General features: G+C 45.7%; 1 protein-coding gene across 2 annotated transcripts in view; it reads right to left on the reverse strand.

Moving 5' to 3' along the window:
* Positions 1–12,907, reverse strand: part of PXDN (peroxidasin) — a 230,280-nt gene that overhangs the window by 23,735 nt on the left and 193,638 nt on the right. For both annotated transcript variants that reach the window (XM_075341062.1, XM_075341063.1), the window contains exons 14-17: positions 12,465–12,621; positions 9,538–9,646; positions 6,441–6,598; positions 1,836–3,339 (exon numbers count right to left, since the gene is read on the reverse strand). In XM_075341062.1, the coding sequence (XP_075197177.1) occupies positions 1,836–3,339; positions 6,441–6,598; positions 9,538–9,646; positions 12,465–12,621 (1,928 nt within the window). The remainder of the gene's footprint in view (positions 1–1,835; positions 3,340–6,440; positions 6,599–9,537; positions 9,647–12,464; positions 12,622–12,907) is intronic.

Below are 12,907 nucleotides of genomic sequence, written 5' to 3' on the forward strand. Positions count from 1 at the left end.
GCGGTCACATGTGCACGCAGTGCACGGCACCGCAACAGTAGCACAGCGCATGCGCGGGACCACGGGCGCCCAGGGGCGGCGTCCTGAGGTTTGAAATTCAGAGTTCGGGGGTGGCGTAAATCGGCAGGAGGACAGCAACGTACATCAGGCAGCCCGCCCCCATGGAAGATTTAAGAAATTTGCATATGAAAAGGTACAAGTTTGTAAAGTATTTATTTTGGAATAAAAGGGGCCACAAAAACTATAGGAAGCTTCCTAGAATGCAGCCCAGGAGCTGCAGAGGGGGGAACTTTTAGGTTTATAGCTAAATTTCTGATGACAGGTTCACTTTAAGGACTGTTCCCACCAGCTCAGAGATTGGGGGCACTAACGCAATGAGGGGGATAGGGGATAGGGCTTTCCTAGCAAATGGGTCACCAAAATCCCAAGTGTGAGCTCCTGAGAGCAGGCTCCTTCACTTAGCCACAGTGGGGAGCGGTGCCCGGAAAGCTCCAGCTACCGGGCCACAATGGACAATCCAAATTGTGTGCCAGGAGGTAGGTTACAGACCACTGGCAGTGCTGCAGGGGACGGGACCCGGACAAACTCTCCTCGGGAGACACGCCGCAGTCAGAGACTTGGTTTACCCTGTTGTCAGCGTCTGCTTCATTGCTGAGTGAGAACCCGACTGACCCCTGCACTGCCTCCCCGCATCGCCATCCAGAGTCCCGGGGCATACCATACCAGTGGAGGGTAACGTCATCTTGCTGCCCCACTCCATCACTCCGGGTACTCCCAACACCGGCAGTACTCCCAATTACCGCATACCACGGGTGGCGTCACAAACTATATCTGTCCCCTGTAAATAACCCTTTTTTCATTTGAGTGTGGCCCCGGCCCCCAGAGACCCTCGAGCCACGAGCAATCACCACCCCCGAACCCAAGCAGTTCGATCCGCTGCAGGGGCAGCGCAGATGATGTTGGGGAGAGAAGAGTGGGGCAGTTGAAATGTCAACGGTCTCCCTTTGTTTACGCGAGGTTCGTTCAGTTTCCTCCCACACTTCAGGGACTTCAGATTGTGAGCCCAGAAGGGGACAGTGATGATCATGTCTGTGAAGCGCTGTGGAATATGATGGAGCTATAGAATCAAGAATAATAAATATTAAACACCTAATCCTTTTGTTTTCAAGGGTTATAAATATTGGGAATCGGGACTCTCCCCTTTCCGAACACATGAACACTCGGCCAAGCCAAATGTTTATCTCCATAGAGGAATTGTTAGAGATAGCGGCCATTCGTTAGAATTATTCAAAAGCAGAATAAAAGAATTTAATATTTCATCCGAAAACTGAACTGAGCCCATTAAACTTTCTTTCAAGAAACATCTACAATTGCTCAAAACCCAATGGCAAGACTCAACAACTAACCTGAGAGAAAACAAATTCTATCACACTGGTGATAATGTATTTTCCTTATCCTTTCCATTACCCAGTTGTAATTCCTCTTTTAAAATAAAAATTTTGGAAATGAAAAAGTGTCTTAGAGGGGTATCTCCAGTTACAACTTTTATGGCCTAAACATATAAATGATAGATACGGATAACACCGATGCGACCCACATTAAGCTTGAAGAAGGACCCCCATCAAATTCTATTCATTCTATTCATTTGTATGACATTTCTGGCCACTTTTCTACCGATATTGTCATGCTTCGGTCCCATTCTCAAGACTAAAGTGGGTCTCATTGGCGGGAATAACATCTTTCCTACATTTATGGCATTTTCTCTTGATCTTTCAAAAATGTATGAGATGGAAATTCTGCTTTAAAAATAGACAGATTAGAATACAGAATTTTACCTTCTTAGTTTTTCAATGACGTCCGGATTCTTAATTTCATTCCTCAAGTCTTCGAAAGTATGAGTAGTCGAGAGATTACAGAAAACCCGAAAGTCGTGATATGGAGGTATTCCATGATCACGTCCTCTTTGAATGTTGATTGCTGCCAAATCCAGGGCTACGGTATGTGCCATTGAGAAGAGCTTTTCAGTCAGCTCTGTGTTTAACAGCTGAGAGGGAACACGCATTTTGCCCGCAATCCCAAAGAGGCCTCGGAGAAGAGGATCAATGCCACCTTCATTTACAATCCTATAGGGAGAGAAAAAGGCCTTGTGTAGAGGTAAATGACCCTGTGGAATTGGTTGGAAATTCTCATCCAGTCGGTAAAGAATAGGATTGATAAGTGTGTGACCAAATCTAAAGGCGGCCGTGGCAAACTCATTAAGAATTCCAGAATTTATAGTGGGGTCATAGCCTGTATAGTCTCCAAGCATCCTCATGCCAACTTCTCCAAAAATCTTTGGCAACCAATGGGCATAAGTTATGTGCTGCATTTCAGCTCCTACAATCTTGCGAGCTTCATGATAAATGGTGTCGCCATCCCAGTGCGGGTTTAGTCTCAACAATTCTGCAGCGATTCTATTGTGCTCTCTAAACCACACGGTGTGCATGCTCGTTAGACCCAGCTGCTCATTAGCTCGGAAATCCCCAGCTAAGAAGCATGGAATTGGACTTTCGTTTTCATCCCTCATACACTCGGTAGGTGGCCCAGTGGCAAACGGTAGAAGTGGTTTTCCTGATCGTTGAACGATGCCCTGTTTTAAAAGGCCCCTGTGACTCGCAGAATCTCTGATCTCCTGGGCTTCATGATCGGAGCTTCCATAGACATTAGACGCATCAATGTACGAGGTCAACTGATTCATCTGTTCTCGAGGATAGACAGAGTTCATAAGCAAGGAGGTCATTCCACTTCCGCAAACTGGACTAGAACGCACAAAGAACATACAGCGAGCGTTATTTCTGACTCGTGGATCATTCGGTGGAATCATGACAGGGAAGCAAGGGGCATCATTTGTACAGACTGAACTGCAATCCTGGCCATCAGAAAATCGGGCTTGGCTTAGTGCGACTACTGTAGAGTCCAGGTCATGATCAAGGAACTGTCCCCACTGCATTAACATGTGCGTGAACTGCTCATCTGGCGTAATCGTATGCGTCCCAATCAAGGTGGTAGAAACCATGCGTGGCAGAGGAAGGGGATATCCATTATAGAATCTACTAGCACTTACGCCCCTTGGTAAATTAAATCCATTCTCATATACAGATTTTAACAGTCGTTCAAAGGCTGTCAAAGACGCTCCCCACATCGGGTGCTGGAGGTTATTACAGGTGCCATCATGGGTTCTGTACTTCTGATGGAAGCACATATTAGTACAATTATTTATCCGCCTGTGCGCTCTACATCCTGAGAGATTGGCAATAAGGTTCAGGTAGTGAGGCGACACAAGATCATTGTAGTGATAACCTAAAAAGCAATAAGAGAAAACAGTGAAAAAATAAAAGTGGAAGTGAAGAATAATCAAGACCAGAAATTATAAAACAACATTTTATCTTTAGTGGCTTTCCAAAGTACATTAAAAATGTTTTTTATTCCCCATAAACACAACTATTTTTTTTCATATGAACTGTAAAACCTTAAAAAAAATTAAACTTTTTAAACAATCTTCAACACCCCTTTTATAATTAACAATAGAAATATGAAAACTCTTTACAATCAGATGGTGATGGGTAACAAAAAATAGATATAAGAAGCTAGACAGACAGAGATAGACAGACACAGACGGAAAACAAGACAGACGGAGACAAAGACTGAGACAGACAGAGACATAGACTGAGACAGACAGAGACATAGACTGAGACAGACAGAGACATAGGGGTACTTTGCACGCTGCGACATCGCAAGCCGATGCTGCGATGCCGAGCGCGATAGTCCCCGCCCCCGTCGCAGCTGCGATATCATTGTGATAGCTGCCGCAGCGAATATTATCGCTACGGCTGCTTCACATGCACTCACCTGTCGTGCGACGTCGCTCTGGCCGGCGAACTGCCTCCTTATTAAGGGGGCGGATCGTGTGGAGTCACTGCGACGTCACACGGCAGGCGGCCAATAGGAGCGGAGATGAGCGGGATGTAAACATCCCGCCCACCTGCTTCCTTCCGTATAGCCGACGGGAGCCGCGGTGACGCAGGTAGGAGATGTTACTCGCTCCTGCGACTTCACACACAGCGATGTGTGCTGCCGCAGGAGCGAGGAACAACATCGGCCCGTTGCGTTAGCGTAATTATGGAATTCGCCGACGCTACACCGATGATACGATTACGACGTTTTTGCCCTCGTTAATCGTATCATCTAGGATTTACACACTACGATGTCGAGGGCGACGCAGGAAGTGCGTCACTTTCGACATGACCCCACCGACATCACACCTGCGATGTCGTAGTGTGCAAAGTACCCTTTAGACTGAGACAGAGACATAGACTGAGACAGACAGAGACTAAAGGGTGCTTTACACGAGACGATCTATCGTGCGATAGATCGTCGGGGTCACGGTTTTTGTGACGCACATCCGGCATCGCTTGCGACGTCGGGCTGTGTGACACTTCCGAGCGACGCAGTATCGCTCACAAATCGTGAGTCATGTACTCATCGCTCGGTTTCATCTCATTTAATTAAAATGGCGCTGGTTGCTCATCGTTCCCGGGGTAGCACACGCCGCTCTGTGTGACACCCCGGGAACGATGAACAGCAGCTTACCTCCGTCCCGCGGCAGCCGCCGGCTATGCGGAAGGAAGGAGGTGGACGGGATGTTTACATCCCGCTCATCTCCAGCCCTCCGCCTCTATTGGCCGGCCGCCGTGTGACATCGCTGTGACGCCGAACGTCCCTCCCACTTCAGTAAGTGGATGTTCGCCGCCCTCAGCGACGTTGCATGGGAGGTAAGTACGTGTGACGGGGGGTTTACGACTGTGAGCCACGGGCAATCAATTGCTCGTGACGCACAAATGACGGGGGCGGGTACGATCGATCGTGAAATTGCCCGATCGGTCATCCCGTGTAAAGCAGGCTTTAGACTGAGAGACCGAGACCGACTGAGATCGAGACCGACTGAGACCGAGACCGACTGAGACCGAGACCGAGTCCGACTGACTTCGAGACCGACTGACATCGAGACCGACTGACATCGAGACCGACTGACATCGAGACCGACTGACATCGAGACCAACTGACATCGAGACCGACTGACATCGAGACCGACTGACATCGAGACCGAGACCGACTGACATCGAGACCGAGACCGACTGACATCGAGACCGACTGAGACCGAGACCGACTGAGACCGAGACCGACTGACATCGAGACCGAGACCGACCGAGACCGACACCGACTGAGACACAGAGACAGACACAGAGACAGAGATCAAGACAGACAGAAACACAGACCTAGATGGATAGACTAAGAGAGAGACAGGCTGAGCCCAAGTAAAACAGCCTGAGACAGACAGACGGGGACAGAGACAGACAGACAGGGACCGGGACAGACAGACAGGGACCGGGACAGACAGACAGGGACCGGGACAGACAGACAGGGACCGGGACAGACAGACAGGGACCGGGACAGACAGACAGGGACATAGAACAACACTGAGGCTGACAGACAGACAGACAGAGACACAGACAAACACATTAACAGACACAAAGACCGAGACACAGACCGAAACACAGACCAAGACCGTCAGACTGAGACAGACTAAGACAGAGAGAGACTGAGACTGAAACAGACACAGAGACAGACTGATACCGAGACAAACTGAGACGGAGACAGACTGAGACCTAGACAGACAAAGAGACAGACAGTGAGGAGACAGCCAGCCAAAGAGACAGAGACAGACATACACAGAGACCGCGACAGACAGAAAGAAAGACTGAGACAGACACGGAGACAGAGAGAGACACAAGGACAGACATAGACAGAGACCTGGACAGACAGACACAAAGACTGTGATAGACAGAAAACAAGACCGAGACAGACACAGAGACAGAGATACACACAGGTGACAGACCAAGACAGCCAGAGACTGACAGAGACCAACAATGAAAGACATAAAAAAGTATTCTCATCTATTATACGTTTTAAAAGTAGTCTGTCAACACAAAGTGACTGTTCAAACCAAGCACAGGTGTTTGGTGCTCCTTGCATTCCATGTGTCTCTGACTCCTATTATTCTTGATTGACATTTCTGGCTTTACAGGTTCCAGAAAAAGTCAGAGATGAATTCAGAACAAGCAGATTAAGAATGCTCACTGCTCTGCTTGGCCTTACCATGGGGCACTGAGTACCTGTGTTGGTTTGAAGCGTCATTTTGTAATCACTCTCTTTCACAACATCTGCTAAAATAAATAGTAAGCCCTTGAAGATGGCATCTAGAAAAAAAAATAACTTAAGCCTACTGCGAGCCAGAGTATTCCTCATGGAAAGTTACCAGACTCAACTGCGAAAGCCAAGAGCCAGATACCAGTTGGCTGATCTGAGAAGAGAGTGGGAAGAAATAGAGGTGGAATACTTACTGGTCCCATTTAGATCAACCATTAAACCATTCTGAACATGGTCCTGTATAAGCTGGAGGGTACGCTCAAATATTTCCCCGGCTCTAGCCTGTTCCACTGTGTATGGATCTCGGGGATATCGGAAGAGGGCCAGAAGGTCGTTAGGAGAACGGGGACGACTGGAACAAATAAAAAAGTAGTCACAAACGGGTAAATGTAATTATATACATCGGAGAACTGCTAGCAAAGTTACTTATGTGATCTCTCATTTTGTATACACACTGTGCAGAATTATTAGGCAAGTGTGTATTTTGATTACATCAATTTTATGCAAATTTTTCAACTCCAAGCTGTGTAAACCTGGACGGGTAATGGATGAAACAGATCAGGCGATGTGTGTATCTGTGTAATGATATCTGTGTAATGAAGGGGTCTAAGTAAGCAAGGTGTGCAGAATTATTCAGTAGATTGTTTTCCTCAAGCAAAATGGTCCAAAAAGAATTTAACTTACACAGTGATGCAGCAATCTGGAAATTACTAAGATATTGGGTTGTGATCACAGATCAATCAAAAGTGTTGTTGCAGATAGTAACAGGGTGGCAAAAAAGTGTTGAGAAAAACAAGACGGAAAACAATTGCCAAATATTTGCCATGCGGTGTTCAGCTTTGCTCTCAAGGGGTGTCCTAGAGGCTTCGGACGCTATTCACAGCATAGAGTCTGAGAAACAACCAGAGGTCTCTTAGTTGCTTAGCCTGATTCGGGCGTAGGCTGTTTTACCTTCACTGCTCTCCAGTCCAGCAGGAGTTAATCCCTGCCGACTTTGTCAACTGGTGCTAGGAGCTCATTCTGCTAATGACCATTCATAGCCGCCTTCACTCTTTGTAAGGTACTGGATCTGGTTGCTCCTCGCTGAATATAGCTCAGCATTGCCTCAGCAATACCGGTCCCTATTCTAGTGATCCAGAGCCTGGTGATCTGTGGTGTGCTCTCTTATGTGCTCTCTTATGTGCTGTGAAAATATCCCTGTTGATAGTCATATGTTTCATGTGTTTTATTTCTTTCTGGGCACTTATTGTCTCTCCCGTGTCCGATTGCTGTGTGCATGTGTTTTATTTCACAGGTGAGGTGCAGTATAGGGGAGATGATGAAGACGAACGATGGCGCTCCCAATGGATCCAGCAAGATACAAGGAAATTCGGTAGGGTCCATTCAATGGTTTATTTAAAAAAGTGCATGAATGTGTTAACATAACCGCGTACACATGAAAGACAACGCGTTTCGGCTTATTAAAAAGCCTGAAAAAGCCTTCTTCAGGGCTAAAAAAGATCATAAAAAAATCATTTTTTATATATTTATTATATATCATTCAGACATAAAAAAGGTTTTTAATAAGCCCAAAAAAAAAAATTTGCATTCCACTTGGACCAATGTTACTCTATGGGGCAGCTCCCACGAGCTATTGTTTTCTCAGCCCTAATCGGACCGAGAAAACAGTCGCAGCATGCTGCAGGTGTAATGCGATCATGTTCCACTCGCACCCATTCAAGTCTATGAGGTGAGAGAAACATCGCACTGCACTCGCATTACACCGGTATAATGCGAGCGCAGTGCGAGAATCGCAATAGCCGGCTACGGAGGAGAGGGAGATAAATCCCTCCCTCCCCTCCACAGCGCCGGCCCATCCCTCCTCAGCACTGGCCCTCCCCTCCGCAGCGCCGGCCCTCCCCTTCCGCAGCGCCGGCCCTCCCCTTCCGCAGCGCCGGCCCTCCCCTTCCGCAGCGCCGGCCCTCCCCTTCCGCAGCTGTGGTCTGATTGCACGCCCCCTGACGAAGGCAACCTCGAGTTGCGGAAACGGCTGTCGGGTGGGTCACGGTCCCCCCCTCCTTCCTATTTGGCACCCAGCGTCCCTTCGTGTGGCTCCACAGTGAGTATATATACTGTTTGTTTTGATTATGGTGGGAATCTTCCCAGCTATGTTATATGTAGACGCAGGGCTATGGAACGGGGTGCTCTAGTGACATCTAGTGGACGCTCCTGATATTTCCATAGTAAAGGTGCCTTATCATTTAGCATGTCTAGCAGCTATATATATGTGGGTTCTGTGACCTTGTTTGGGGCTTTTAAGTCCTGTATCATTCCTGTTTCACCCTTTACATGTGCACTTTTCTAAAATAAACTCTTTATATAAAAATTATCTGGGTGTTTGGTCGTTTGTCCTCCTTTTGTTTTTCTGTTAAATATTGTGACTAGCCCTTAATAGTCAATATCTGCACAGTGTTAGTTTTTTCACATATCCACTAATCCTATGTACTATGTACTGGGCAGGAGTATACTATCTACCATGTGTAGTAGGTTGTTGGTAATTCATTATATGGTGAGCTGTGGTCTGATTGCACGATCGGACCACAGTCGCATGACCCTCGCATGACACTCAGTTCCAGCTCTGCTGCGAGCGTGTGTCGAGTGTCATGCGAGGACTCGCACATAACCCCGTGTGGCCTCAGCCTAAGAAAGACAAAACTTCACTTTTACTTTGTTAAATATTCAGAGTATTAACCCTTTGGATTGACCGACAGCTCGTTAGTTGTTCAGTAATGAAATAATTCCAAATGCAAATTGCCTAATAATTGTGCCCACAGTCTAGGACTGAAGGAAAATTCTCTGCAAAATGATTGATACCTTCATTACGTGAATTGGATTCTTCTGAGATGTTAAAAAAACAATAGTAGGAATGGTAACAAGCGTATAATTATTGCTCAAGGACACGTCAAACCTAGTAATAAAAATACAGAATATTAATGGTAGCGTGCAGGCTTTAATAAGTGCACTGCAGCCGGAGTGAAGAATTACTTGTTGACGGCTTTGACTTGTTGCTTTTTCCAACACAAAGTATAATGAAATCATCCGTCACCTAACAAAACTGGCACTGATCTCAGGATACTGCGCACTGGCACCAGACCCAGCAAGAAGGAGGCCATACTAGGAAATGTCTTGTAGAAGATACCACGAGGATGCCGGTCTATAACTAAACAATGTATTCCTGGTAACACCACCCACAGCGGTGTGTGAGGAGGTCATGCAGGACCAGATTCCCACTCATGATTACAAAGCTGATACCTGTCGAATAGATGCGACCTTGTAGAATTTATCGCTCTGTCAACTGTAGCGATGGCTTCATTAATAGATACCGTAACGAAGGGGTCCCCAGTACGACTGACCTCAGGGACTGAAAGAAAAAGCAATAGCAGTAAGTTCTGGATTCATAATCATTCATGGGCAGGGAAACAGATTTGTTTAAATCATTTCCTAATCAAAAAAAAACCCTTATGGGTCCTAGGTATGACCGAATACAATAACTAACCATCAAAGGGCCTATGGTACATGACTCCATTTGAAGACCTTTTGGTGCGAATCACCTACTGTCAGGGACTGTTTATTATGTGTTAATTCACAAATTGTACAATAGATCTTACTAATAATGTGTGAACATTTATACCATGTAAAAATAACCATTTACAATAAGATTACAACTAAAGGGTTCTTTGCAGTTAAAGCAGTCAGACTATTTTTTTATGCATTGATCCATAAATTGTCTATTGGATCTTATATGGACATAAGGTTGAACTTTATGGACATATATGTTTTTCACCATCTATGTAATGTGCCATGCATATGTTCTGATGAAAGAGGCAGTTCTATCATTTCCTCTGGTGGGTCAAGGGTAATCAGATCTGACTCCCCTCTGAACTCAACACTGACTACTACTGAAGTTAGAGGAAGATTTTTGCCAGCGCCCAAATGGCACATCAATGATAATGCTGCATCAATGAGAGCACTCCATCACTGGTAACGCTCCATCACTGATAACGCTCCATCACTGATAACGCTCCATCACTGGTAACGCTCCATCACTGGTAACGCTCCATCACTGGTAACGCTCCATCACTGGTAACGCTCCATCACTGGTAACGCTCCATCACTGGTAACGCTCCATCACTGGTAACGCTCCATCACTGGTAACGCTCCATCACTGGTAACGCTCCATCACTGGTAACGCTCCATCACTGGTAACGCTCCATCACTGGTAACGCTCCATCACTGGTAACGCTCCATCACTGGTAACGCTCCATTACTGGTAACGCTCCATTACTGGTAACGCTCCATCAATGGTAACGCTCCATCACTGGTAACGCTCCATCACTGGTAACGCTCCATCACTGGTAACGCTCCATCACTGGTAACGCTCCATCACTGGTAACGCTCCATCACTGGTAACGCTCCATCACTGGTAACGCTCCATCAATGGTAACGCTCCATCAATGGTAACGCTCCATCAATGGTAACGCTCCATCAATGGTAACGCTCCATCAATGGTAACGCTCCATCAATGGTAACGCTCCATCAATGGTAACGCTCCATCAATGGTAACGCTCCATCAATGGTAACACTCCATCAATGGTAACACTCCATCAATGGTAACACTCCATCAATGGTAACACTCCATCACTGATAACGCTCCATCAATGGTAACGCTCCATCAATGGTAACGCTCCATCAATTAAAATGCTATATCAATGAGAACGCTCCATCACTGACAACGCTCCATCACTGACAACGCTCCATCACTGACAACGCTCCATCACTGACAACGCTCCATCACTGACAACGCTCCATCACTGATAACGCTCCATCACTGATAACGCTCCATCACTGATAATACTCCATTAATGAGAACGCTCCATCACTGATGTCCCATTCAGCTTCTATTAGAAAATTATATGCAAAACATCACTTCTAGTGGACATACAGAGGTCTTGTACCATGTGATCAGCGCCTGGCAATGGCCACAATTGGGGACTTAGCAGTATGCGGGTAGTTTTCACACATTGGTTACAATGGGCATCAACAGTTACACTGAAAATCCCTTTTGCTGTGCTGTAAACACATTTTTAACCCTATAAAATAGGAGTGAGGTACACCGTGGTCATACATATCATAGGCACACGGCCATAGATGTACTCTCCATGCCAAATATACCATGTTCATTGTTATTTCAATGAATAAAGGTGGGGGAGGGGGGATATGCTGCTGCTAAACACTTATTTCAAGTGAACTCAAAAGAACAAATATAAATACACTGCCCAACGCAATAGTTGTTTTTGCTCCCATTTTTCATGAGCTGAACTCAAAGATCTAAGACTTTTTCTATGTACACAAAAGACCTCTTTCTCTCAAACATTGTTCCCAAATTTGTCTAAATCTGTGTTAGGGAGCTGTTCTGTTTTGCAGAGATAATCCATCCACCTCACAGGTGTGGCATATCAAGATGCTGCTAAGACAGCATGATTATTGCACAGGTGTGCCTTAGGTTGGCCATAATAATAGGCCACTCTAAAATGTGCAATTTTATAGTATTCGGATGGTTCGAGGTCACAAAACCTGTCAGTATCTGGTGTGACCACCATTTGCCTCACGTCACCATTGATTGACAGCCTGCTGACATGCACAGTGTACACAGGAAGCTGCCGGTCAGGGCTGTGGGTGGGGTTATACACAGCCCAAAAGTCTTAATTTTGCTACATCTACATCAGAAAAAAATGGGATTCTATCACCACTGCACCAAATCATCCAACATGTGATACATCACTGGAATCAGGGTCTCTGCCTCTACATCATGCTGCTTTCAGATTCCATAGCAAAAACCTGCTGACAGATTCCATTTAAGGCACCGAGGTGAAATATTGCTGAGGACCCCCCTTCCTGCTGTGTATGATTTTTTTTTAACTAAGGTGTCAACTTGTTAAACAAAAGTGCCTGGGTGTTATTGTTGCTTTCACACTCCCTGTATCTACACTGACTACACCAATTATTGAATTAAAATGACTGATTTTAGACTTGCTGATTTTAGACTTGCTGATTTTAGACTTGCTGATTATTCATGTACATTTTTTTTCTTTGACCTCATTCTGATCACCATACTAAGCATTTCAGGTATTAATTACATGATGGGCTTCAAAAGTGAAAGCCGCAAATAGTGGCCTTACCTGTCACAGACAGAACCATGCTTGTGGCAGCATATCCAATACTATTTCTGGCCACGCATTCATATCGGCCTTGGTCTGCTGGGCCCACATCATGGATAGCCAAGTAGCCATTTGGGCTAATGTGGAACTTCCCACTTTCAGTTACTTGTATGCCTTCCTGCAAAAATAATCCGTTATTTCACGCTGTCCACATGGCACCAAATAACAAATAATTCACACCCCTCCCCCCACCAGCCATGGAGGTTTAATAAGTAATGCTTTTACTTAGACTTCACAAAAAACATTTAGAACAATAAAGTTGGCCATAAACATGACACTTCATGATCATTAGATATACTATGCCTACCCAGAAGACAGAGGTTTAGTTTGCCAAATGTTATTTTTATGCAAAGATGGGGTGATTAGAAGGAAACGGTCACCAATTTTTTGCTATGTAATCTGAA

Source organism: Anomaloglossus baeobatrachus, chromosome 3, assembly GCF_048569485.1.
Source record: "Anomaloglossus baeobatrachus isolate aAnoBae1 chromosome 3, aAnoBae1.hap1, whole genome shotgun sequence".
NCBI lineage: Eukaryota > Metazoa > Chordata > Amphibia > Anura > Aromobatidae > Anomaloglossus > Anomaloglossus baeobatrachus.